The sequence below is a fragment of the Lithobates pipiens genome, unplaced genomic scaffold, assembly GCF_037356315.1.
Source record: "Lithobates pipiens isolate NorthernLeopardFrog02 unplaced genomic scaffold, aLitPip1_a1.2 Scaffold_55, whole genome shotgun sequence".
Classification (NCBI taxonomy): Eukaryota; Metazoa; Chordata; class Amphibia; order Anura; family Ranidae; genus Lithobates; species Lithobates pipiens.
Window position 1 is genome coordinate 3,152,128 of NW_027507877.1, and position 26,989 is coordinate 3,179,116.

The 26,989-nt window shown below is 46.7% G+C and overlaps 1 protein-coding gene across 1 annotated transcript in view; it reads left to right on the forward strand.

The window, feature by feature from the left end:
• Nucleotides 1-26,989, forward strand: part of LOC143957717 (arachidonate 12-lipoxygenase, 12R-type-like) — a 161,646-nt gene that overhangs the window by 127,408 nt on the left and 7,249 nt on the right. Inside the window, exons 11-12 of the mRNA XM_077467415.1 lie at nucleotides 2,886-3,007; nucleotides 23,128-23,228. Of these exons, the coding sequence (XP_077323541.1) occupies nucleotides 2,886-3,007; nucleotides 23,128-23,228 (223 nt within the window). The remainder of the gene's footprint in view (nucleotides 1-2,885; nucleotides 3,008-23,127; nucleotides 23,229-26,989) is intronic.

Sequence of the window (26,989 nt, forward strand, 5' to 3'; positions counted from 1 at the left end):
AGGGGGGATGATTAACATGTTCAAATATATTAGGGGTCCATATAGTGAACTTGGTGTTGAGTTGTTCTCTGTACGGTCAACCCAGAGGACACGGGGGCACTCTTTACGTCTAGAGGAAAAGAGATTTCAGCTTCAAGTACGGAAAGGTTTCTTCACAGTTAGAGCTGTGAAAATGTGGAATAGACTCCCGCCAGAGGTGGTTCTGGCCAGCTCAGTAGATTGCTTTAAGAAAGGCTTGGATACTTTCCTGATGGTACATAATATAACTAGGTACTAACATAGGTAAAGTTGATCCGGGGAAAATCCGATCGCCTATTGGGGGATCGGGAAGGAATTTTTTTCCCCTGCTGTAGCAAATTGGAGCATGCTCTGCTGGGTTTTTTTTTCGCCTTCCTCTGGATCAATTGTGGGCATAAAATTGGGTATCTGGATTGTACGATTATTTTTTATTTTATTTATTTGTTTTTAAGGTTGAACTGGATGGACTTGTGTCTTTTTTCAACCTGGCTAACTATGTAACTATGTAACTTGCTTGGATGTAAATGGTAGACTTGTGCACAATGGAAAATTTTGTTTAGTTTCGGTTCGTTGTCATTCGTAAAATACATAATTTCGTTCTGTTATATTCGTTATGTTACGTTAATACGTTTTCGGATAATTTGTTATTATTCGTAGAGTGTCGAATTCATTTGTTCGTATTCGTTGAAATTCGCTATTTATGTATGTATAGACATTCGTGATAATGATTCGTAGTTTGGAAAGTCGTTTGTTTATTGAATCTTTTAACACACACAATGACAACGTCGCTTCTCCTCTGCTCAAATACAATACAACACCCTTCTAACTCAGTTCTCAGGAATGCACTTTGCCAGTAATCCAACCTCCGACACAAAATTAATTAGCTGATTGGACTATAAGATTTACTTTGAGCTGATTTTTTGTTTCATTAGATGTTTAAAGAAATTACTGAATCATGTCGAATTCATTCGTTATATTTCTTTCGTATTCGTCGTTATTCGTTATTTTTTTTTATTCGGATATTCGGATGCATTCGAATGTCCGAAAGATGCAAAATTCGTCCGAATTGCACAAGCCTAGTAAATGGCCTTAACAGCCTTTATTAACAAAACCAATAAAAAAAAAAACCGTCAATTTTATTTTAAATATTTTCAACAATTTTCAAACATTCAAAATATTCCAGCTCCAAAAAAAAACAAGTAATTGGCTGCTGGCCCCTGATGACCCCTTATTACATTTTGAGCCCGTGATCCTTTTTGTTAGCATCTGTCCCCAGCCGTCAACTTTCCCTTAAGGACTCGCTAACTGACCACAGACTCCCACAACTTATTAGCCGTTAATCTGGACTGACACCAGACCAACCAGAAGGACTCCATACCTGGGATGGGTCCCAACCTTTTTCAAGTGCCCCATGTTTTCTATATATATCTCCATATATATGTGCCTGTCGTCAAAGACCCAAACGCCACCATCCCTTGCTGCAATGCAGCCCCAAAAACCCAACCTTCTATTAGGGAGGGAGGGAGGGAACATTTCTCCTCTCTTGCTGACCCCCAACTGCTGCCTTTTGCTCCACCGCGGCACATGGAATGAATTGTCACACTCCTCCCATCTGCAACCATCCTCCAATAGGGTAAGTACTGCTATTTATTAACCACCCCCTCTAACCTTAACCTGTTATTCCCCTAAATTCCTTGCACCCTGTCATGTGTGTTCTACGCTTCCTCTTCAATACAGCTGCGTACATTGGCTCCTTATGCTGCCTCACTCCCTGCCCCAGTGTGAGCTTGACCAATGCATTCGGGACATAACCTCTCCGTACTTTTACCCTTGACCTTACCCTTGGCCTTACCTTTACCTCTTCACCTTCTCATTTTCCCTGTTACCTTTTTTAACTTGTATAATTCCCCCCCCTTTTCCCAATAATCAGGCCACACAGGAGTTTTGGAGTATAAATGGCCATAGCAGCCTTTTATTAACAACTCTTCAACCAATAACTTAAATAACTTTTATTAAATATATCTCTCTCTATATATATATATATATATATATATATATATATATATATATATAACCAGTGTTTTAGCAACGGCAATTTGAAACCTCCAGTCAGTTGGTCTTTGACGGTACCACGTTCCACCTTAACACTCTCCACCATTACACTGCGGGACCACAGTTACCATACCAGGCCTCCGGCCGTTTATCAGCCCGGAGACAACCACCTTTCCCGCAGTGCCACCAAATCCCGTATTCCAGCCTACCCTTCCGCTGGGATACACCAAAAGGGGGCCCATATACCTATGAGCTCCCCCCCCCCCCACACTTCCATCATCTGTTTCCTTTTGTCCCATCAAAGACCAAAAGACACCGCCGCTACATCTGCTATGACGACCCTCATCACCGAAACCTGCAAGAAAATCAAAACACAGACAACAAGACAACCAACACATAACTACCATCATTCACTATAAGACCAAAATTGGGCGGGTGGGTGGGCAACTCTCTGTACCTTCTGCTCCACGCTTGCTTTCTAAGCCCCTCCCCTTCCTTTTATACCGCTCCACCCCCTTCCATTCATCTCTTTCCTCCACCCCTAGATTCTCTTTCTTATTAACCCCCTACGCCCTAGCATCTGTCATGCCTGGCCCTCCACCCAGCTTTTAGCTTATTTCCAGGCCTCTCTTTGTTGTAAAATGACAAATAAGTGTCTAATACCAGTTCAAAAGCTTACACTGCTTGTATCTGAGAAAAAAAATGTAAAAATGTATTCTACATTCATCTGTATCTGTTTGGACTTAAGTTTTGTTGTGCATCTCCTCCATGAGAGTAGCCTTTTCTTATTTTCTTTTTTTTCCCTTTTTTTTTAGATTTGTGTCCAAAATAATTAATCACTATTATACAAGTGATGAGATGGTCAAGGAAGACCCTGAACTTCAAGCCTGGGTAGCTGAGATTTTCACGGAAGGATTCCTGGACAATGAGTCTTCAGGTATATTTTCACTCCGGGGTTCTTTAGTCAGTGTTGATAACTAAAAAAAAGGGATCTAAATCAAAAAAACATGAGTTCTAAGTTATGTCCATGTAAAGATGTGATGCACACAACCATTCAGGCCACCACTGTTAAAATATAAGTTAAAGCGGAGCTCCACCCTAAAGTGGAGCTTCCGCTCATTGGAACCCTCCCCCCCCTCCGGCGCCACAATTGGCACCTTTCAGGGGGGGAGGGGGGGTGCAGGTGCCTGTACAGTACAGGTATCTGCACCCACTTCCGGCATAGATATCTGCAGAAGCTACGCCCCTTTCCGCAGATATCTACGCCCCTTTCCGCAGAATCTACGCCCCTTTCCGAAGGTCCCCCCGCTGTCTGCTGGGAAACACATGAATCCCAGAGACAGCGGAGACCATCCTTATTGCGCAGCGCGATTTGCGCATGCGCAGTAGGGAACCGGGAAATGAAGCCGCTTCCTGATTCCCATACCCAAGATGGCGGCGGCAGCACCCCAAGAGACGATTGAGAGATCGGCTTCAGGTGCCGACATCGCGGGTGCGCTGGGCGGGTAAGTGTTCTTATTTTAAAAGTCAGCAGCTGCAGTATTTGTAGCTGCTGTCTTTTAAAAACAAAAAAAACAAAATGGCGGACTCCCGCTTTAAAACTAGGTCTCTTTTGCTAGCTGAAATGACAGAGTACTGGGGAAGGTTTCATTCTTTCTAGTGATATAACAAACATTGAATAATGACCATGTGAAATTATTCATAAAGTGCAAATCGATTTCAAAAGTGCAAAAATGGTGCAATAATCTAACATCCAATATTCTCCTAAAGTGTATAAACCATAATAAAGTGCAAATATCCAAAGGTGCAATCAAACTCCAATGAGGAAGGCGCAGGTCACCATATAATAGTTCATTAGAAAAAAAATATTATATATTCAATCCGTGTCCACGTCGTCCAATTACTATCGCCACCCGTAGCGCACCATTCGTTTACAACCAGCCTCTCACCTCAAATGGAGACCCCCTACAGGTCAAATCAAGCCTTAGTATGGAGTCAAAATGGATCCCAGCAATCAAACGGCTTCCAGCGATAGTCACAACAATCTTGATATTTGGGAGATAACTTCAGGCTCATCCAGTAAGGTGAGGACATGTAATAAAGAGGGATGGTTCCATCATGTAGTATTTCCAAACAAGTTTATTAAAAAAAAAAAACAGCAGTAACTTACAGTTTAAAATTCCTAGATCCGACTAACATGCGAGTACTTCCGGTCTCAGCCGCGACCGGAAGTGACGGGACCTGGCTCCTCCCTAAAGGGCAATAGGCTGCAATTCAGCATTCGATTTGACACGTCAAATTGCGCCAATGTGAACAGGGGCTTATGGAGTGACTCATTAATAGCTTCCCACCCTGTTCTCTCTCCCACCTGTGTATTAGCAGCATGATGAATGCAGTATGATGGGAGGGGTGGTAGTGGAGGGCAGTATGATGGGAGAGGTGGTAGTGGAGGGCAGTATGATGGGAGGGGGTTAGTGGAGGGCAGTATAATGGGAGAGGGGTAGTGGAGGGCAGTATGATGGAAGGGGTGAAAGTTGAGAGAAGAATGATGGAAGGGGTGGCAGTGGAGGGCAGTATGATGGAAGGGGTGGCAGTGGAGGGCAGTATGATAGGAGGGGTAGTGGATGGCAGTATGATGGGAGATAGTGAAAGGCAGTATGATGGGAGGGGGGTAGTGGAGGGCAGTATGATGGAAGGGGGTGCAAGTGGAGGGCAGTATGATAGGAGGGATGGCAGTGGAGGCCAGTATGATGGAAGGGGTGGCAGTGAAGGGCAGTATGATGGAAGGGGTGGGGAAAAGAGAGCCACCGCTCCAGGCCAATCCATCAGAAAGACGGCTTGATTTCCAGGCAAAGCTATGAGTAAGCACTGATTTCAGTGCGAAACGCGTCAGTATTTTTTGTTCCATATTCTCTTTTTTGCTGTTGTGATTTTTACTTGAACAATAAAGGCACAAGTTACCTCAGATTCTATCCGGGGTGCGGCTGTCCAGAGTTTCTCCTTATCTATATGATGGAAGGGGTGGCAGTGGATGGCAGTGTGATGGGAGGGGTGGCAGTGGAGGGCAGTAAGATGGGGTGGAGGGCAGTATGATGGAAGGGGGTGGCAGTGGAGGGCAGTATGATGGGAGGGGTGGCAGTGGAGGGAAATATGATGGGAGGGGTGACAGTGGAGGGCAGTATGATGGGGGTGGAGGGCAGTATGATAGGAGGGGTGGCAGTGGAGGGCAGTATGATGGGGTGGAGGGCAGTATGATGGAAGGGGGTGGCAGTGGAAGGCAGTAGGATGGGAGGGGTGGCAGTGGCGGGAAGTATGATGGGAGGGGTGGCAGTGGCGGGAAGTATGATGGGAGGGGTGGCAGTTGAGGGAAGTATGATGGGAGGGGTGGCAGTTGAGGGAAGTATGATGGGAGGGGTGGCAGTTGAGGGAAGTATGATGGGAGGGGTGGCAGTGGAGGGAAGTATGATGGTGTCAGGGCTGGCTTAGCCCTTCCTTCTCTAGGCTGGCTGCTCAGCTGTAGGCTAATTGCCAGCTCTCATCTCTCTCCACAGTTACCAGCTGTTCCTGATCATGCTCGTCTGACCTGCCTACTTAAAGCTGTCCAGCTCACTTCATATCTGCCTTCGCCTTGGTCACATCACAAGAAACCGTCTCCTGCGGTTCGCGATTTGGCACTGCGTCGCTTTAACTGACAATTGCACGGTCATGCGACATGGCTCCCAAATAAAATTGACGTCCTCCTTTTTTCCCCACAAATAGAGCTTTCTTTTGGTGGTATTTGATCACCCCTGCGTTTTTTATTTTTTGCGCTATAAACAAAAATAGAGCGACAATTTTGAAAAAAAACGCATTCTTTTTTTACTTTTTGTTATAATAAATATCCCCCAAAAATATATAAAAAAAACATTTTTTTCCCTCAATTTAGGCCGATACGTATTTTTCTACATATTTTTGGTTAAAAAATCGCAATAAGCGATTATTGATTGGTTTACGCAAAAGTTATAGCGTTTACAAAATAGGGAATAGTTTTATGGCATTTTTATGAATATTTTTTTTGTACTAGTAATGGCGGCGATCAGCGATTTTTATTATGACTCCGACATTATGGCGAACACATTGGACATTTTTGACACATTTTTGGGACCATTGTCATTTATACAGCAATCACTGCTATATAAATGCAGTGATTGCTGTGTAAATGACACTGGCAGTGAAGGAGTTAACCAGTGGGTGGCAGTGTAGGGGTTAAGTGTTCCTAGGGGCGTGTTACTAACTGTGGGTGGCTGGGCTTTGTGTTAGTGAACACTGATCTCTGCTCCAATCACATGGAGCAGAGATCAGCGTCACTAGTCGCTTGGCAGAATGGGGAAATGCTGTTTACAACGGCATTTCTCCATTCAGCCGCCCCGTGAGACGATCGCGGGTATGCCCGCGGCGATCAAGTCCGCGGGACCCACGACCGGACTCACGGGGGTCCCGACTGGCACACGAGCATGCCGCCTGCGTCGCGCTCGCGATGGCAGGGTGGAAAATTTAAAGGGAACGTACAGGTTCGCCCATTTGCCTGCCCGTGTCATTCTGGCGACGTACATCCGCGTGCGCTGGTCGGGAAGTGGTTAAAGGAGCGCTTGTGGAAGCCTCCTGTACGTTTGCCTCCAAGCTTTGCAGTCCCACCCGTGCCTCCCTCACCTCCCATGCCTCCTGGTACCGATTCCGTCAGTGAAGATTAGGGATGAGCGAACACCCCCCAGTTTGGTTCGCACCAGAACTTTCGAACGGACCGAAAATTTGTGCAAACTTTAGAACCCCATTGAAGTCTATGGGACTCGAACGGTCAAAATAAAAAGTGCTAATTTTAATGGCTAATATGCAACATATTGTCCTAAAAAGGGTTTGGGGACCTGGCTCCTGCCCCAGGGGACATGGGTCAATGCCTAAAATGTTTTTAAAAACTGCAGTTTTTTCAGGAGCACTGATTTTAATGACGCTAAAGTGAAAAAAAAGTGAAATATTACTTTAAATATCGTGCCTGGGGGGTGTCTGTAGTATTCCTGTGAAGTGTCACATGTTTCCCGTGTTTAGAACAGTCCCTGCACAAAATGACATTTAACGGAAAAAAAGTCATTTAAAACTGCTTGGGGTTTTAATGTTATATCTGGTTCCGGCAATACGGATGAAAATCATTGAGAAAAATGGCATGGGTAGCCCTCCCTGCCCATTACCAGCCCCTTTGGGTCTTGTACGGATATTAAGGGGAACCCCGTTCCCATATTAAAAAAAGGAAAGACGTGGGGCCCCCAGGCCCTATATACTCAGAAAAGCAGTATACAGGCGGTGCAAACAAGACAAGGGACTGTGTAGGTTTGTTGTGTTCAGTAGAATCTGTTTGTAATTTTGAACTGGTACATTTTTAAAGTGTAGCTCCAGTCAAAAAATCTATTTTTAAGCTTTTTGGAAAACATAGGGAAGGGTTATCACCCCTGTATAATTTGTTTTGCCGTCCGTCTTTTTTCATCTCACTTGCTGTTGTCTCCTTAAGTTTGCAAGTAGGAGATGTTTGTAAGTTGGATGTTTGAAAGTAGGGGCCTGCCCTATATGCTCTGCAGAAATGGCGGAACAAGGTGTTGGTGTTTCCACAACATTGTAAGCCCTCAAAGTGACTCTTGGTTGGCGCTGGAGCGCCCTGCTGTGAACGATTATATCAAGAATTGTAATTACATGCCATTGTTGAACAGTGGTAGAAAAATTGGGCCTTTGGTGGTCGTGGTGCTGGTGCTGGTTCCACAACACTGTAAGTCCTCACAGTTACTCTCGGTGGGCACAGGAACGGGCCCTGCTGTGAAATATTATATCAAGAATTATAATTACATGCCCCTGTTAAACAGGGGCTGGAAAATTGGGCCTTAGGCACTGCTTGCTGGTGCCACGACACTGCAACCTCTCCCATATACTCTAGTTGTAGTGCAGGAATGAGCCCTGCTGCAAAGCATTGCATCAAAAATGCACAAGTCCCTGTTAAACAGGGGCTGAAAAATTGGGCTGGTGGCATCAGCCAGAACCAAAAATGTTCTTCAAAGATATCAGCGGAGGAGGAAGAGGATAGACAATCAACATAACAGGACAGTCACTCAGCATCAGCATAGGCAGTCTTGAAGGGATGTGATATTTAAAAAAAAATTATTCGGTTACATCAGCTTCAGGTGCTTGGTAGCTGGTGGTGATCCAAGACTGATTCATCTTTATGAAGGTCAGTCGATCAGCTGAGTCGGTGGACAGGCGCACCCTGTGATCAGTAACAAAGCCACCAGCAGCACTGAAGGTGCGTTCCGAAAGAACGCTGGATGCAGGACAGGCCAGTAGCTCAATTGCATACTGTGCAAGCTCTGGCCAGTGATCCATCCTCAAGACCCAGTAAGCCAGAGGATTTTCGGTGGGAAAGGTGTCCAAGTCTGACCTTGCCCCTAGGTATTCCTGCACCATGTAAATCAGACGCTGACGGTGGTTGCTGGAACTGATCATACCTTGGGGCTGCAGACTAAAAAATTGTCTGAACACATCGGTCAGACGGCCACCTTCTCCACTGCTGCTTCTGACCGAAGCCTCAGCAACACGTTGTCCAGGACCAGGAATTTGTAACCTCCCAGTCTCTGGGAACGCGTTGCACAGACCTTTCTGCAAGGCCTCCTGGAGATGTCTCATCCTCTGTGATGGCAAGATAAGGTCTGCAACCTTACCCTTGTACCGTGGATTAAGGTGAGTGGCCAGCCAGTAATGGTCCCTCTCCTTGATCCGAAGAATACGAGGATCCTTCCGCAGGCTTTGCAGGATCAGGGAGGCCATGCAGCATAGGTTAGCTGAGGCATTCGGTCCAGAGTCCCCTTTGTCACAAAGGACAACATGATCCGCAGCTACCTCCTCCCAGACACGTACAAGTCCACGGGTTTCTTGGTACTGTAAATCATCCCTACAAGACTGCTGCTGCTGAGTGCCAGGCTCCACCTCCATGCTGACACAATCATCATCATCATCCTCCTCGTCCTCTTCCTGTGTGATGGGTGGGACAGCAGGAACACTGTCTGTATAAAGGGGGCCTTGAGAGGCAAGGAAGTCCTCCTCTTCCTGCCTCTGTTCTGCCTCAAGTGCCCTGTCCATTATTCCACGCAGCGTATGCTCCAAGAGGTGGGCAAGAGGTACAGTGTCACTGATGCATGCACTGTCACTGCTCATCATCCTTGTGGCCTCCTCAAATGTTGACAGGACAGTGCATGCATCCCTGATCATGCCCCAATGGCGTGGTGAGCAAAAACCGAGCTCCCCTGACCCTGTCCTGGTGCCGTAGTCGCACAGGTACTCATTGATGGCCCTCTGCTGCGTGTGCAGCCGCTGCAGCATGGCCAATGTTGAGTTCCACCTGGTTGGCATGTCACATATAAGGCGGTTCTTCAGCAGGATCAACTCCTTTTTGGAGCTCAGTCAGTCGAGCACAGGCATTAAATAATCAGCGGAAATGCACACAGACTTTCCTGGCCTGCTTCAAGAAATCCTGCACCACCAGGTTAAGGACTTGAGCCACACAGGACACATGGGTCAGTTGTCCCTGTCGGAGGGCAGAGAGGAGGTTGGTGCCATTGTCGCAAACCACCAATCCTGCCTTAAGCTGGCGTGGCGTTAATCACCTCTCGGCCTGCCCCAGCAGAGCTGACAAAATATCTGCCCCAGTGTGGCTCCTGTCCCCCAAACAAACCAGAGCAAGCACGGCATGGCATCACTTTGCCTGCCTACCTGCGTAGCCCCTTGAACGCCTACGGAGCACCGCTGGTTCCGAGGACAGAGCACTGGAAGAGGCCATGGAGGAAAAAGAAGAGGAGGGAGTGGAGGAGAGAGGTGTGTCACAACCAGTAGTAGCATTTTGGAGGCGTGGTGGCGGAACAACCTTCAACACTACTGCACCTTGCCCTGCATCCTTCCCAGCTACCAGAAGAGTGACCCAATGGGCCATAAAAGACAGGTAATGTCCCTGTCCATGCCTGCTGGACCATGAGTCAGCAGTAATATGCACCTTACCACTGACCGCCCTGTCCAGCGAGGCAAGGACATTGCCTTCCACATGCTGGTAGAGAGCCGGAATCAACTTGCGTGAGAAAAAGTGGCGTTTGGGGATCTGCCACTGAGGAACCGCACATTGCACAAATTCACGGAACGGGGCCGAGTCTATCAACTGAAAAGATAGCAGTTGAAGTGATAGCAAATTAGCCAAGCTAGCATTCAACCGCTGGGCATGTGGATGCCTGGGAGTGAACTTCTTTCTACGGTCCAGCAGCTGGGGCAGGGACATTTGCCTGCTATAATCGGACGTGGGTGTACTGCTAGCAGAGTGCCCGCAAGCACTTGGCTGTGGCATACCTAATTCCACACCTTCATTCCTCTCAGAGCAGGTTTCAGAGAGGACTGAAGGTCTAGTGGGGTTGGAGATCCCAGCTGATGAGGAGCAAGGAGAGGTCCGCTTTGTTCTTTGGTGTGGGTCTTTGAGGTACGCTTGCCAATGAGCTGCATGGCAGGTCAATATATGTCTGGTCAAGCATGTGGTGCCCAAGCGGCTGATGTTTTGGTCACGTGAGATACACTTGAGACATATGTTGCAAATAGCAGCAGTGCGATCTGATGCACTGGTCTCAAAAAAGGCCCACACCAAAGAACTTTTAGAATAACGCGCAGAGGCAGCGCCCTGCACAGGCATAGCTCTGTGGTGCGATTCAGTCAGTGTGCTGCCCCTAAGCTGGCCCCCGGAGGGCATCCTGCCTCATTGGAGATGTGCCTCCTCCTCCTCTCTCCTACCAGGCACCCATGTGGAGTCAGTGCCCTCATCATCCCCTACCTCTTCATCGCTGGAGCAAACCTGGCAGTATGCTGCAGCTTGTGGAACATGACTGCTAGATTGCTGTCCTTCTTGAGCATCCCCTCTCTCTGCGCTCACACTACTGCCTTCCTCTAGCCGAGTATCATCATCAGAGCTTACAAAACACTGGGCATCCTCCTGGAGCATGTACCAAACACTGTGCTCAAAGAGTTCAGGGGACTCCTCAGGAGGAAGGAGGACGTGGTGGGTCTAGGGAAGGAGTCATTGATGATGACATTGAGACGAGGGAAGAGGATGCGTTGGCAGCTGCTTTGCTAGTACCCTGAGCCTGGGTGAGAGAGGATGAGGAGGATGAAGAGGGCTTCGTCATCCACTCTACCAAGTCTTCGGCATGATGCGGCTCAACGCATCCAGCTGCCGAAAATAAGGACAAGCGTGTCCCATGGCCACGTGCTGATGATGATGCACTGCGTCCACGACCAGCACTGTTTTCTCTAGACACAGAGCCTGCTTGCCCTCTTTTATTGGCTTGTGCCTGTCTGCCTCTCCTTGTTGGGCTTCCAGACATGGTAATGGCCTGAAGGGAGATGGGAAAACCAGCAATAGGGTAGTGTATATTGTGCTGGAGGCACACAACACCCACTAACTCTTGCAGATACCTTTATTATAGAACACCAGCAATAAAGGGTAGATACAGGTGTATATTGTGCTGTGCTGGAGGCACACAACACCCACTAACTCCTGCAGATGCCTTTATTATAGAACAACAGGAATTAAAGGGTAGATACTGGTGTATACTGTTCTGTGCTGGAGGCACACAACACCCATTAACTCCTGCAGATGGCAGATGGCTCAATTAGAGAAGAGCAAAATAGGTAGATACAGGTGTCTACTGCACTCAGGGCACACAGACAACACACAGAAACTCCCACAGATGGCTGATAGCTCAATTACAGAAGAGTAATATAGTTAAATAGGTGGATACAGGTATATACTGCACTCAGGGCACACAGACAACATCCAGAAACTCCTGCAGATGGCCAATAGCTTAATTACAGAAGAGCAATAACGCTAAATAGGTAGATACAGGTGTATACTGCGCTGAAGGTACACAGACAACACCCACTAACTCCTGCAGACGCCAACACACTACACAAGGCCGCCGCACTGGCGGCCTTATATAGTGTGGTGCTTGTACTATACAGCCTGAGCTATGATTGGCCACAGGCATCCTGCCTGTGGCCAATCATGGCTCTTCTCACTGCCGGCGCTGTGATTGGCCAAGCATGCGGGGTCACAGTGCATGCTTGGCCAATCATGAGTCAGCAATGCACTGCGATGACGTAGTGCATTGTGGGCTGTGAGCGCCACACGAATTTGGCGCGAACGACCCACAGAGTTCTGGCTTCCCCGAACAGGCAAACAGCCGGTTTTCGAGTGGAACATGCGTTCGACCCAAACACCAAGCTCATCCCTAGTGAAGATGAACCCATGCACCTAGGCTTCACACGTCTCTCTGCGGATGAGAGAGCCTTTAGGAGGAGGGAGAGATTTTGCCTTTATTGTGGCCAGGCAGGTCACTTTTTGAAGTCTTGTCCTACGCATCCAGGGAACGCCCGAACCTTGAGGTCCTGTTATGGACAGACCTTAGGTGGAGTTGTTTCGTCCCCAGTTATCTAGAAGGATAAGCCCCTGGTTTCGGTCACTCTTTTTTGGGCTGAGTTGTCCATCGAGATACAGGCTCTAATTGACTCTGGGGCTGTAGGCTTGTTCATTGATGCTGCCTTTGTATCGAAGCACTCAATTCCGCTGCAGTTGCGTGACACTCCACTTGCCATTGAGGCTCTTGACGGGAGACCTTTACAGCCTGCCCATGTGACTCATGAGACGATTCCGTTGTCCATGACCATAGGGGCTCTTCACCATGAGATAATCCAATTCCAAGTTATTTCCTCACCCAGGTTTTCGCTGGTTATTGGTTATCCTTGGTTACAGAGGCACAACCCCTCTTTTGATTGGCTCCGTGCTGAGGTTCTCTCCTGGTCACCACAATGCAGTGAGACATGCTTCCTGAAGGTATGCAACGTTCTGTGCACCTCTTCACTCTCCTCCCTGCCGGAGAAGTACCGCGATTTTAGCGATGTCTGACAAAGGTCAAGCCGTTAGTTTGCCTGTCTTATGAGTGCGCAACTGACCTTCAACCTGGTGCCATACCTTCCCGTGGCCGGGTTTACCCTTTGTCGGTCTTGGAGGATAAGGCCATGGAGAAGTATGTTGCTGATGCACGTTCTCGAGGTTTCATCCGCAAATCCACCTCTCCTGCTGGTGCTGGTTTCTTCTTTGTGAAGAAGAGCGGTGAACTGAGACCTTGTATAGATTATAGGGGTCTCAATCGTGTCATGATTAAGAATGCCTACCCCGATTCCATCGATTACAGAGTTATTTGACCGCCTCAAGGGGGCAACAGTTTTCACAAAGCTTGACTTGAGAGGGACATACAATCTCATGCGCATTAAGGAGGGTGACGAGTGGAAAACTGCGTTTAATACCAGAACAGGCCCTTATGAATACCTGGTAATGCCTTTTGGCCTTTGTAATGCCCCAGCAGTTTTCCAGGAATTTATTAACGATGTCCTCCGAGATTTGTTGCAGTTATGTGTGGTGGTTTATCTCGATGACATCCTCATATTTTCCAAGTCCCTGGAGAGCCACCACACAGATGTCTGTCATGTGCTTCAGAAACTAAGAGAGAACAATCTCTATTGTAAACTGGAGAAGTGCGAGTTCCATTGTGAACAGGTTACATTCCTGGGCTATGTCATTTCCACTGCTGGTTTTTCGATGGACCCAGAGAAACTTTCGGCAGTCCTACGTTGCCTCAACCCGTGGGTTTACGTCCTCTGCAGTATTTCCTGGGCTTTGCCAACTACTATTGGAAGTTTAATCGTAACTTCTCATCTCTGGTCAAGCCTCTGACTGATATGACCAGAAAGGACGGTAACCCACAGAGTTGGTTTTCAGAGTCCATTAAGGCCTTTGAGACTCTCAAGGCTGCCTTTATTTCTGCTCCTGTGTTGGCACATCCTGATCCTACGTTGCCTTTTATCCTAGAAGTTGATGCTTCTGAGACTTGAGTTGGCGCCCTTCTATCTCCTAACTCTGAGAGCGCTATGAATCTGTGTGGCTACTCTTCCAAGAAATTGTCACCTGCTGAGTGCAATTATGAGATTGGTGACAGAGAGCTGTTGGCGATTATTTTAGCCCTGAAAGAATGGAGACATCTCCTTGAAGGTACCACTGTGCCGGTTCTTATTCTTACTGACCATAAGAATCTTACATTCCTGTCCGAGACTAAGCGACTCTCTCCCAGAAGGGCGCGATGGGCTCTTTTCTTGTCAAGTTTTAATTACATTGTCTCATTCTTACCTGGCACTAAGAATGTAAGGGCTGATGCCTTGTCACGACAATTTTCCTCCACTTCCAAGTCGGAGTCGGTTCCGGTTCCTGTGATTCCTCCTGATCATATCTTGGCTACAGTTCGCACCAGTCTTACTTCTCCTTTGGGTCACAAAATTCTTGCTGCTCAGGTCCATGCTCCTCCTGAGAAACCTTGTGACCACTGCTTTGTCCCAGAGAGTCTCTGTACTGCCGTGCTCCAGACTTACCATTCTCCCAAGGCAGCTGGCCATGCTGGGAAGAATCAACTCATTTGGGCCATTTCCCAACAATTCTGGTGGCCTAGACTATGGGCTGATGGAACTGCCTTTGTTGCTTACTGTTCCGTGTGTGCTCACAGTAAGACTCCACGACACCTTCCAGTGGGCCTCCTACAACCCATACCCAGTGGATTTCATTGTGGAGTTGCTCAGGAAGGGGTGGCAGTGGAGGGTAGTATGATGGGAGGGGTGACAGTGGAGGGAAGTATGATGGGAGGGGTGGCAGTGGAGGGAAGTATGATGGGAGGGGTTGCAGTGGAGGGAAGTATGATGGGAGGGGATAATCGGAAAGAACACACTGCTACAAAGAGCTAGGAGAGTGCTGCTCACCCCTAACAAATCAAAAATGGAACAAGTTCCCCCATAAATGGGGTTTTTAGGCAGCAAAAAAACAATGACAAATGCATATCAAAATAATATGAAAAGTATTTTAATGTTTGGTAAAAACATGAGCTCCACCTGAACAATTAAAAACGAGCTCTTATATACAGAGTACAGTAATATCAATGGATATACACTAACAGACCCAGCTATAAATAACACTGTATAATATGATAACTGTAGAAATATAGTCCTTGAAACAAAAAAAAAGAAATATAGTCCTAACGCGTTTCAACCACTAAGGGTCTTCTTCAGAGAGATGGTCTGTTAATAAAAACAAAGTTACACTAAATAAATATATCAAGTGTTGTTTGTATTGGAAATACCTTATATTTGTTAGTATAATTTACCCAATGGTGTACTTCCAAAGGAATAAAGTAAGTTGTGATACTTTTCATGGAGTTCCCCCATAGGATAATAGGATAATGCCTCAGTTTCCTTCACATATCTGGAATGTTACCCGGTCTCTATATTTTCCGTCAAGATGCCAAGGAGAGAGAGTAGGATCAGAGAACCAGAGGCGTGGCTCACGGGAGGTCACACGGATACCATAACCCCCATAAATATAGGAAGTAGGTGCAGGTGTAGGCAGCCGGACAGTGTGGTAAGTCACATCTGTGGTAAAATCCCAACATAAATAAAATCAAAAACATGTATTTGGTATATAGACACAGGGTGTATATATGGTATGAATATATTATCATACACATAATCTATGTATATAGAGAATACATCCCTAAATATCTAAATACATATATGGGATGCTTTAAGGAGGAAGAGAGAAAGAGAAAGGGACAACTTACCCAGATACGGTTTCTGAAAAAAAAAAAACTATGTTTATTTTGTATAAAAAAAGAGTGAATTGTATGCATGAGTGAGGGCAAAAAGTCAATCAGTCAAAAAATGAACCAAAAAATTAGTTAATAAAAACTCCAAGTGCTGAAAAAAAAAAAAAAAAAAAAAACACAAAAAAAAAAAAAATAAAAAAAAATAAATACATGCTGAGAAAAAATTGACAATTGAAAAGGGGAAACAATGGAAGGGTGGTCGGTGTGTATATAAATCGACATCAACATATTAATAACTAAAACAGATGGGTGAGGAGAGTATGTGTGTAAATGAGAAATACGTGTAAAAAAAAAAAAAAAGTACCTTGAAAAGGATCAAGTGTATGTGCGTAAACATAATATAGGTGTACATGAATGATTACAAGAATAATGTGACAAGTGAAGTGCTAAAAAAAAACATAAAAAACAAACGGGTATGCTAACCTAATTTAGTGGACAGTGTCTATAGTAAGAATGGAAGCTATTACCTGAATTAATGGGCTTGATAAAGAGTTACCCAAGTAGGGAAGGGAAGGACTGCAACCGGAGACCTATCCCGGGAGAAGTAACAGGCACAGTCGCTGACTCGTATTCTATGGAGTCACCCAATCTGAAATTTAGTAAGTCAATCAGAATACTCCTTTACAGGTTTCAAGATGTTACTGGAATGCAGTAAGTCAGTAAATACAAATCAAGTAGGAAATAGCCAAGCTTACCATCCGACAGGTGGAGGTTAAAAAGGTCCTTGCTCATAGAGTGAGTGTGAACTTCCTACATGAAAGGGTATTTATATAGAGCCCATGGATTTCTTGCAGGTGTAGGCCACCCACCTAAGGGCCGGTATTTGCCTATTGCCGTGTGGCCGCCTAATCAGGTCGGCCGCGTGTGGCCGCCCCGGCGTCCCGGAAGGCCGCAAGGCGGCCCCGAAATAACGTCACTTCCGCCGCAACTGCGTGACGTCAGTACGTCGCGTGCGTCCGCAGAGTGCGGACGCGTGTGAGGTATGCCTCCGGAAGTGTCCAAGGATGCCGCCGGCTAGGGAGTACGTATCCCTCATAGCTGGGCAGGACCAGCCCGCCCAATAACACAAAGGGAGGCATGCGGAGAGGCTCATGTGTAAAAACAAACAGGGGCCTCTCCTACCCTTGCCGGGGAGTCACGCCAGAGTACCAACCCATCCCCCCCACACAAAGAGGTAACTGGCGGAAGGACCATACTAGTGAGGAAAAGCATTCACCCAGGGGAAAAAAGAATCCTGTAGTGCAAATGCCGAGACATACCGCATCTGTCCAAAACCTCCCCCGACCACCGGGACTTGGATGGGGTTGGGGGTGTGGGAGTGAAGGACATAGGGAGGGACAAAGAAAAAAATAATAATAAAAAAAAAAAAACGGGGGGGGGGGAGGGAAGGAAGAGACCGGGGGGGGGGGAGAGGGCAGGGCAAATCACAGCATGACACCACAGTAACATACATTTGTTTCACCAGTCATATTGTGTAATTTCATATTATTTCACGTGTATATATGACATGCATTTACTGACATGCAAATGCATGTCTTTACTTAAAAGACGACCACAGTAGGTATATAACTACAGCAAATATATAGCAACAGAATAAGTAACATTTCTAAGTAATTAGCCATATAGAGATACATTCTATTACAAAATAACCATATATGGTACATTGTTTAGAACCCATATGATCACAATGGCTGGGAGTTTCTGACAATTTGCAAAAAGGCATAGCCGGGAAATAATGCTAAGGAATTACTTGAGAGATGATAGAGAAGAAATAGAGAGGAAATTACTTGAGAGGTGATAGGGAAGAAAAGACCAAGCAGGGGGTCAACGGGTGGTCTCTACTGTGTCCTTCCAGAGGAAAACCCCTTTAAGAAAGGAGCAAAGGAGACCGATTCATTTAGACCTGGAAAAGAGGTGGCATCCAATTTATGTATCCACCTCTGTTCACGTTGTGGTAAGGTCTTATTCCAATCACCCCCCCGAGCTGGTATATGTATTCCATCTAGGGCGGTGAATGTGAATTTGGGCATTCTATAGTTGTGTGCTGTTACAACATGTCGTCCAATTGGCAAATAATAATTACCAATTTCCATGCTATACACATGTTTGGACATACGACGATGGAATTCTTGTTTGGTTTTACCCACATAGTATGCCCCACATTCACACTCCATAAGATATACTACACCTCGTGTTTGACAATTTACAAAGTGGATGGGTCGAAAAGTAACACCATTTGGTAAGCGAAAGGTCTTATCACGTCTAATATATTTACAACACGAGCAGTGATTGCAGGGAAAGGAGCCAAAAACTGAACAGTGTTTGGATCTTTTAGGCCCCTTTCACACGTGCGGACGATATGTCCGTGTTTCATACATCCGAAATACGGACATCCATTCATCCCTATGGGATAGCGGGTGTCTGCGGATGAGCATCCGCAGACACCCGATTTCGTCCGCCTCCGCAACAGTCCGATTCTGCAGACGGAGGAAAATCCTATTTTTCTGTCCGTCTGCAGAGCGGATCGGACGAACACGGACAGACGGTCCGTGCTCGTCCAATCCCCCATAGAGGAGGGCGGAGAGCTGACAGGGCGGTCCCTGCACAGTGTGCGGAGACCGCCCTGTCTGCAGCCGGCTCAGCGGGGACAACGGAGCGATCTCGCTGAGCGAGCGGATCTTCACGGGGCGGATCATTACTGATCCGCCCCGTGTGAAAGAGGCCTTAGTTTCACTTCTGTATTCACTCTGCACTAGTTTATCATATAGCGAAGAAGCCCTTTTAAAAGAAATAGAGGGGCGTGCAGGGACAAAGCATCCGATTTTGGGATCATCTTTTAGAATGGGCCAATGTTTCTGAATAATATTACAAATAATATTATGTTGTTTAGTGAAACGCATAGTGATCCTAGGTAGATCCATGGTAGGATCGCCGCGTTCCCTCAAACAAAAGGTCCCTGCGAGGTAAAATCACAACTTTGTTATAAGCCCTGCGCAGGCACGAACTGCTGTACCCTCGTGCAAGGAATCTGGTCTGAAGTTTATAGGCCTCTTCTAAAAGTATCAAAAGTATCACAACTTACTTTATTCCTTTGGAAGTACACCATTGGGTAAATTATACTAACAAATATAAGGTATTTCCAATACAAACAACACTTGATATATTTATTTAGTGTAACTTTGTTTTTATTAACAGACCATCTCTCTGAAGAAGACCCTTAGTGGTTGAAACACGTTAGGACTATATTTCTACTGTTATCATATTATACAGTGTTATTTATAGCTGGGTCTGTTAGTGTATATCCATTGATATTACTGTACTCTGTATATAAGAGCTCGTTTTAATTGTTCAGGTGGAGCTCATGTTTTTACCAAACATTAAAATACTTTTCATATTATTTTGATATGCATTTATCATTGTTTTTTGCTACCTAAAAACCCCATTTGTGGGGGAACTTGTTCCATGTATGATGGGAGGGGTGGCAGTGGAGGGAAGTATGATGGGAGGGGTGGCAGTGGAGGGAAGTATGATGGGTGGGGTGGCAGTGGAGGGAAGTATGATGGGAGGTGTGGTAGTGGAGGGAAGTATGATGGGAGGGTTGGCAGTGGCGGGAAGTATGATGGTAGGGGTGGCAGTGGAGGGAAGTATGATGGGAGGGTTGGCAGTGGAGGGAAGTATGATGAGAGGGGGGGCAGTGGCGGGAAGTATGATGGGAGGGGTGGCAGTGGAGGGAAGTATGATGGGAGGGGTGGCAGTGGAGGGAAGTATGATGGTAGGGGTGGCAGTGGAGGGAAGTATGATGGGAGGGTTGGCAGTGGAGGGAAGTATGATGAGAGGGGTGGCAGTGGCGGGAAGTATGATGGGAGGGGTGGCAGTGGAGGGAAGTATGATGGGAGGGTTGGCAGTGGCGGGAAGTATGATGGGAGGTGTGGCAGTGGAGGGAAGTATGATGGGAGGGGTGGCAGTAGAGGGAAGTATGATGGTAGGGGTGGCAGTGGAGGGAAGTATGATGGGAGGGTTGGCAGTGGAGGGAAGTATGATGGGAGGGTTGGCAGTGGAGGGAAGTATGATGGGAGGGGTGGCAGTGGAGGGAAGTATGATGGTAGGGGTGGCAGTGGAGGGAAGTATGATGGGAGGGTTGGCAGTGGAGGGAAGTATGATGAGAGGGGTGGCAGTGGCGGGAAGTATGATGGGAGGGGTGGCAGTGGAGGGAAGTATGATGGGAGGGTTGGCAGTGGCGGGAAGTATGATGGGAGGTGTGGCAGTGGAGGGAAGTATGATGGGAGGGGTGGCAGTAGAGGGAAGTATGATGGTAGGGGTGGCAGTGGAGGGAAGTATGATGGGAGGGTTGGCAGTGGAGGGAAGTATGATGAGAGGGGTGGCAGTGGAGGGAAGTATGATGGTAGGGGTGGCAGTGGAGGGAAGTATAATGGGAGGGTTGGCAGTGGAGGGAAGTATGATGAGAGGGGTGGCAGTGGCGGGAAGTATGATGAGAGGGGTGGCAGTGGAGGGAAGTATGATGGTAGGGGTGGCAGTGGAGGGAATTATGATGGGAGGGGTGGCAGTGGAGGGAAGTATGATGAGATGGAGAGCAAGAAGTATCTCTGTCCCTGTGGGTTTCCTTAATGTGTTCAAATTTCACCTATCGATGACTGGAAAAATTATCAAACTTTCTTAGAATATTCTTTTCGTTAAAATTTTCTTTTGAAATTCTACCCAATCCTATCCAACAGGTTAGATAACTTTTATTATACATGCTATTGTTTCCCCTGAGAAAAGTTGGTGCTCCTTGTTATGCCCATTTCACACATACGGACGGTTCAGATCCACCTGTCAGTGTTTCAGGCGGACCTGAACGGATGCTCCATGTACCTATGGAGCGACGGATGTCAGCGGTGACATATCCGTTGAGATCCGATCCGCTAAATGCAGACGGATGGAAACCCTATTTTCCATCCGTCTGGCAGATCAGATGAAAAATGGTCAGTTTTCATGCGATCCCCCATAGAGGAGAGCGGGACCTGTCATCTGCCGGCTCAGTGGGGATCAACGGAGTGATCCCCGCTGAGTAAGCGGAGTCCGTCAAAACGGACATTCATATGTGAAAGAGGCCTTTAGCTGTTCACTATTCCTTGTGCCATTGCCTAAACAAGAACCGCACCCGGCCCCCCACCCTTAAATGTCCGGCCCCTCAGTGCATGTCTGCTGGCTGGCCGGAGACCCGAACAAAGCCATAATCGGTTCGGTTCTAGTAACCCAGAAGCGATGTCATGACATGACTTTTAAGTGAAAATGAGAGATTTGGGGTCTTATAGATTACTGTCACAATGGATATTTAAATTCCTTCTGACAGCAATTAAAGTGATCAGATTGTTTGTTTTTTTAATGGGTCAGTGTAAAAAAAAAAAGAAATAATAAAGAAAAAAAAAAAAAAGAAATAATAAAGAAAAAAAAAAAGTAAAACGCCCCATCCCTCCATGCGTGCGCACAGAAGCCAGCGCAAACATAAGTCGCAACCACAAGTGTAGAGAGTGTTCAGACCACACACGTGAGGTATCGCCACAATCGTTAGCGCGAAAGTAATAATTCTAGCAACAGACCTCCTCTGTAACTATAAACTGGTAGAAATGTTTAAAGCATCACCTATGGAGATGTTTAAGTACCAAAGTTTATCGCTATTCCACGAGTGTGCTCAATTTTAAAGCATAACGTGGGGGGGCTGTGTGATGAGTAGGGGGAGCTGTGTAATGTAAAGGGGTCCAGAGGTGCAGGGTGCTGTGTAATGTAAAAGGGTCTAGAGGTGCAGGGTGCTGTGTAATGTAAAGGGATTGTCATGGTTATGCAGTGATCTTCCTGTGTTTGCTTACCTCCCCTCATGTCTTCAGACTAAGAGGCCAGCCACTTCCACCTGGTGGTTTTTATAACCTCTCCTCTAAGTATGGCTCCACCCCAGGCCCTATCAGGGAGCCTTATATTAACCTGTGCACTGCATGCCATCAGTGATGATCAACCATTGTGTATTCCTTTGTGTGTTAGCTTCCTGTTTCCTGCCGTGTGCTCTGCTTCTGTTTTCCGTTACCGACTTTGGCGTGTCTTGACTATCCCTGTTTGCCTGTGATCCTGATCTTTTGGCGTGTACCCGACTATTCTTGTCTGCTTGGGGCCCCGACCTTGGCTTTGTCCCTCACCATCCCTATCCTCCTGTTGCCTACTGTGGGTGTGAGCTGGGGGACCCTGGGGGTCGCGACCTGGAGCCAGTTGCAGCCAAGTCCATCCTCACCACTCGAGGCGCTGGTGAACACCTGCTGGCTCTTAGGCCGCGTACACACGGGCGGACTGTTCGCCCAACTTTGTTCGTCCAACAGTTTCGGCAAACAGTCCGCTCAAAATTAGCATGGACGGACATGGCCACACACGACGAACGAACAGTTTGCTGAAACCGTGCGCGATGACGTGAACGGCACGTACGACGGGACGAAAAATACGACGTCCTATACACTGCATTATAACTTTCGGCGTGTAAATCCTTTCTGAGCATGCGCGGAACTTAGTTTGTCGAACAAGCCTACACACGAGCGGACTGTTCGCTGAAACAAGGTTTCAGCGGACAGTTTTTCGGAATTTCCGAAAAACCTTGTTCGTCCAACTGTCCGCTGAAACTGTCCGCTGAAAGCCCACACACGAGCGGACTGTCCGCCCAAACACTGTTCAGCGGACAAGGTTGGGCGAACAGTCCGCCCGTGTGTACGCGGCCTTAGACTCCGCGCCCCAGGGAATCTTACGCTCTAACCCCGGTGGGATCTGTCCCCCATCTGCAGCAGTCAGCCATAGGGTCCACAACCTTGCGGTGCACTCCTGATCCCTACGGGGTGCACCTGTCACTTCGCCTCAAGGTGACCTGACAGGGATCAAGAGGTGTAGGGTGCTGTGTAATGTAAAGGGGTCCAGAGGTGCAGGGTGCTGTGTAATGTAAAGGGGTCTAGAGGTGCAGTGGCTGTGTAATGTAAAGGGGTACAGGGTGCTGTGTAATGTAAAGGGGTCCAGGGGTACAGGGTGCTGTGTAATATAACGGGGTCCAGGGGTACAGGGTGCTGTGTAATATAAAGGGGTCCAGAGGTACAGGGTGCTAATTAATATAAAGGGATCCAGAGGTACAGGGTGCTGTGTAATGTAAAGAGATGCACAGATATAAAGGGGTCTGAATAAGCAGAAGAAATCACTTTCTACTAAAACTTGGTTCTCTATTTCATGACAGGAGTCCCACATTCCTTGGAAAACAGAGCTTCTCTGATCAAATACCTGACAATGGTGATCTTCAGATGTTCTGCTCAGCATGCAGCTGTCAATACTGGTCAGGTAAGAATGATATTACTGGTATGTCCTTACTGTGTAGGCAAGTAAATTGGAAACCCAGAATTTGAATTGCATAAGTTTAGCCAGTTCCAAGCATTAAAGTGTGTAACGCTATTTTTTTTGGGGGGGTTGGTGGTGGTGGTGGTGGGATGGGGCTGTCGGTCGAGAAATAGCCCTTCCCAAACAGGATATTGTGCTAAACCTGTGGGTAATTAATCGAACAAGAACCTTTTGCTAGGTGGAAGAGTGGGTTTGATAATAAAGTTGGCAGTGCCTCCAGCCAGGCCTCTATGAACAGGACGATCCCTTCCTGGGTAATTAACCAGTAATCTAATCAAAGTAAATGGTAGCAGAAAAACTACTGTAATCGGCATATAACTGTAGCACTAACCCCCGAAGGAGCTGCTGGTTAGATTTGGGCTTACCGTTACCTTTGTTTCTTCTTCTGGCATGTCTAGGGGGATGTTCCGTGGTAAATAGCCCAGTAACTCAAGACTGACAACAGATCCACTTGAATGGATTTTATTTGCAAAAACTCAGTCAATTGAACAGTCTTTCAACTTGGGATCAGAGGGTTGGAAAAGGAAGTTTAGGTTCTCTTAGTGTCAAAGTCCAAAAACATTAAAGAACTTGCTTACTTTGACTGCATCCAGAGAATAGCCATTCGCAGCTGGATGATCACTCAAGTTGGACAGTCCTTCTCTCACAAGGTCCAGTAGCCAAGAAGGTGCCCACTGAGGAACAAAGTCTTTGCCACAGACGTTGTTGCAGAACATGTAGGGAAACTAGACTTGAAACAACCTGGATCTCTCAGCCTGCTTGGCGATATCCACAAGACCGGATTCTCTCGGTTGCTTCAGCCCTTCCAGGCTCTTTGTTAAGAAAACCAACCCGTACATGGTGTTCTTCTAAAGAGTCCTCCCCTGGAATGCTTGAAGTACACTGGGTCTCTCCCAAAACCGTAGACGGCACCCAACCACCTCAGAATCCTCCTTAGTTTCCATGCCTCAGGCTAGCCAGCCCAGAGACATCAAAGTCGGGTGGATCCGCACCCCAGGCCAGAGCCTTCCTGGGGGTTGGTCAGGAGGACCAGGACCATGAAGTCAGCACATCGTAATGGACCGGAACCCCGAACCACGTGACGTCTGCATCTTAAATACCTTCTCCCAGAGGGCACAGTGAGAGGGCCACTCCCACTGACCTGGCTCCGAAAGAGAGTAACTTAAGCGCCTGACCAGACCATAGTTCCACGCCTACTAGAAGAGACAGTGCCCCCTGTGGCCAGGCTGAACATCTCGCAGCCCAATCGAACTGATGCAGAGGTCCAATTTAGACAAATTTTACCCAAACCAAACTATAGTTGAGGCGAGGTTTAACTAAAAATGCATAGCACGTGCTCTTCAGGAGCCGCCGCTACACACTCCCCCTGCTTAATTAGACGGTGTTCCCATCATCTGGGAAAGACAGGAAAATGAAACCCAGAAATAACAACTAACTTTACCCAAAAAAAAAACCTTATAGTACCTGAATGTTTGGGGTGGGAATGGGAAAAAAGGGAAGGAAAACAACAGTAAAATTTCCACATTGTATCAAACACAGAATTACACATTAAAGTTACCATCCAAGCCTGTCTATCTAACCCACCCATTCTCCTGCGGTTTGATAGATGCTCTCCGGTGAATCCTGGAAAAGAAAAAAAAACATATACAGTACTTTACACCTAGATTATTAGAATATAGGATTCCATCAATCTCCATAGATTCCTTTCCTCTAAACTCTAAAACCTCTAAAACCGTTTTTTTTTTTAACCAGTACTAACTGTTCCCACTCATGCCACCTGGTGGTATGTGTCGCTGAAATGCAGTCTCTAACTTAAAACAAATTAAATGTTCTTGACAGGCGGATAATTTTCCTTTTCTCTGTGTGACTGGCTCTTTCTAACTACCCCATAGTTCAGTAGCTTGAAGAAAATGTTGCAAAGAGGCAAAGACCAAGAGAAACCCTCCTCGCAAATTTCAAAGTCTTGACTCACCAGTAGGGATGAGCCGAACACCCCCCCCCCCCCCCCCCGGTTCGGCTCGCACCAGAGCTTTCGAATGGATCGAAAATTCGTACAAATTTTAGAACCCCATTGAAGTCTATGGGACTCGAACGTTCAAAATAAAAAGTGCTAATTTTAATGGCTAATATGCAAGATACTGTCCTAAAAAGGGTTTGGGGACCTGGCTCCTGCCCCAGGGGACATGGGTCAATGCCTAAAATGTTTTTAAAAAGGTCAGTATTTTTTGGGAGCACTGATTTTAATGACAATTAAAGTGAAAAAAAAGTGAAATATTCCTTTAAATTTCATGCCTGGGGGGGTGTCTATAGTATGCCTGTGAAGTGCCACATGTTTCCCGTGTATAGAACAGTCCCTGCACAAAATGACATGAAAAAAAGTAATTTAAAACTGCTTGCGGTTTTAATGTCATGTCTGGTTCTGGCAATACAGATGAAAATCATGGAGAAAAAAATGGCATAGGTAGCCCTCCCTGCCCATTACCAGCCCCTTTGGGTCTTGTACAGATATTAAGGGGAACCCCGTAACCAAATTAAAAAAAGGAAAGGTGTGGGGCCCCAAAGCCCTATATACTCAGAACAGCAGTATACAGGCGGTGCAAACAAGACAGGGACTGTGTAGGTTTGTTGTGTTAAGTAGAATCTGTTTGTAATTTTGAACTGGTACATTTTTAAAGTGTAGCTCCCATCAAACAATCTGTTTTTAAGCTTTTTGGAAAACATAGGGAAGGGTTATCACCCCTGTATATTTTTTTTTGCTGTCTGTCTTTTTTCATCTCACTTTCTGTTGTCTGCTTCCGTTTGCAAGGTGGAGACGTTTGTAAGTTTGATGTTTGAAAGTAGGGGCCTGCCCTATATGCTCTGCAGAATGTGGGCCTAAGGTGTTGGTGTTGCCACAACACTGTAAGCCCTCAAGACTCTTGGCAGGCGCTGGAGCGCAATGCTGTGAACAATTATATCAAGAATTGTAATTACATGCCATTGTTGGACAGTGGTAGAAAAATTGACCTTTGGTGGTTGTGGTGCTGGTGCCACAACACTATAAGTCCTCACAGTTACTCTCGGTGGGCGCAGGAACGGATCCTGCTGTGAAATATTATATCAAGAATTGTAATTACATGGCCCTGTTAAAAAGGGGCTGAAAAATTGGGCCTTAGGCACTGGTGCTGGTGCCACGACACTGCAACCTCTCCCAGAAACTCTATTTGGAGTGCAGGAATGAGCCCTGCTGCAAAGCATTGCATTACAAATTGTTATTACATGCCCTTGTTAAACAGGGGCTGAAAAATTGGGCCTTAGCCAGGGGTGGTGGCACCCAGAACCAAAAATGTTCAAGATATCAGAAGGATCATTGAGGAGGAAGAGGATAGTCAGTCAACATAACAGGACAGTCACTCAGCATCAGCATAGTCAGTCTTGAAGGGATGTGACATTTAAAAAAAAAAATATTCGGTTACATCAGCTTCAGGTGCTTGGTAGCTGGTGGTGATCCAAGACTGATTCATCTTTATGAAGGTCAGTCGCTCAGCCGAGTCGGTGGACAGGCGCACCCTGTGATTGGTTACAAAGCCACCAGCAGCACTGAAGGTGCGTTCCGAAAGAACGCTGGATGCAGGACCGGCCAGTAGCTCAATTGCATAATGTGCAAGCTCTGGCCAGTGATCCATCCTAAAGACCTTGCCCCTAGGTATTCCTGCACCATCTAA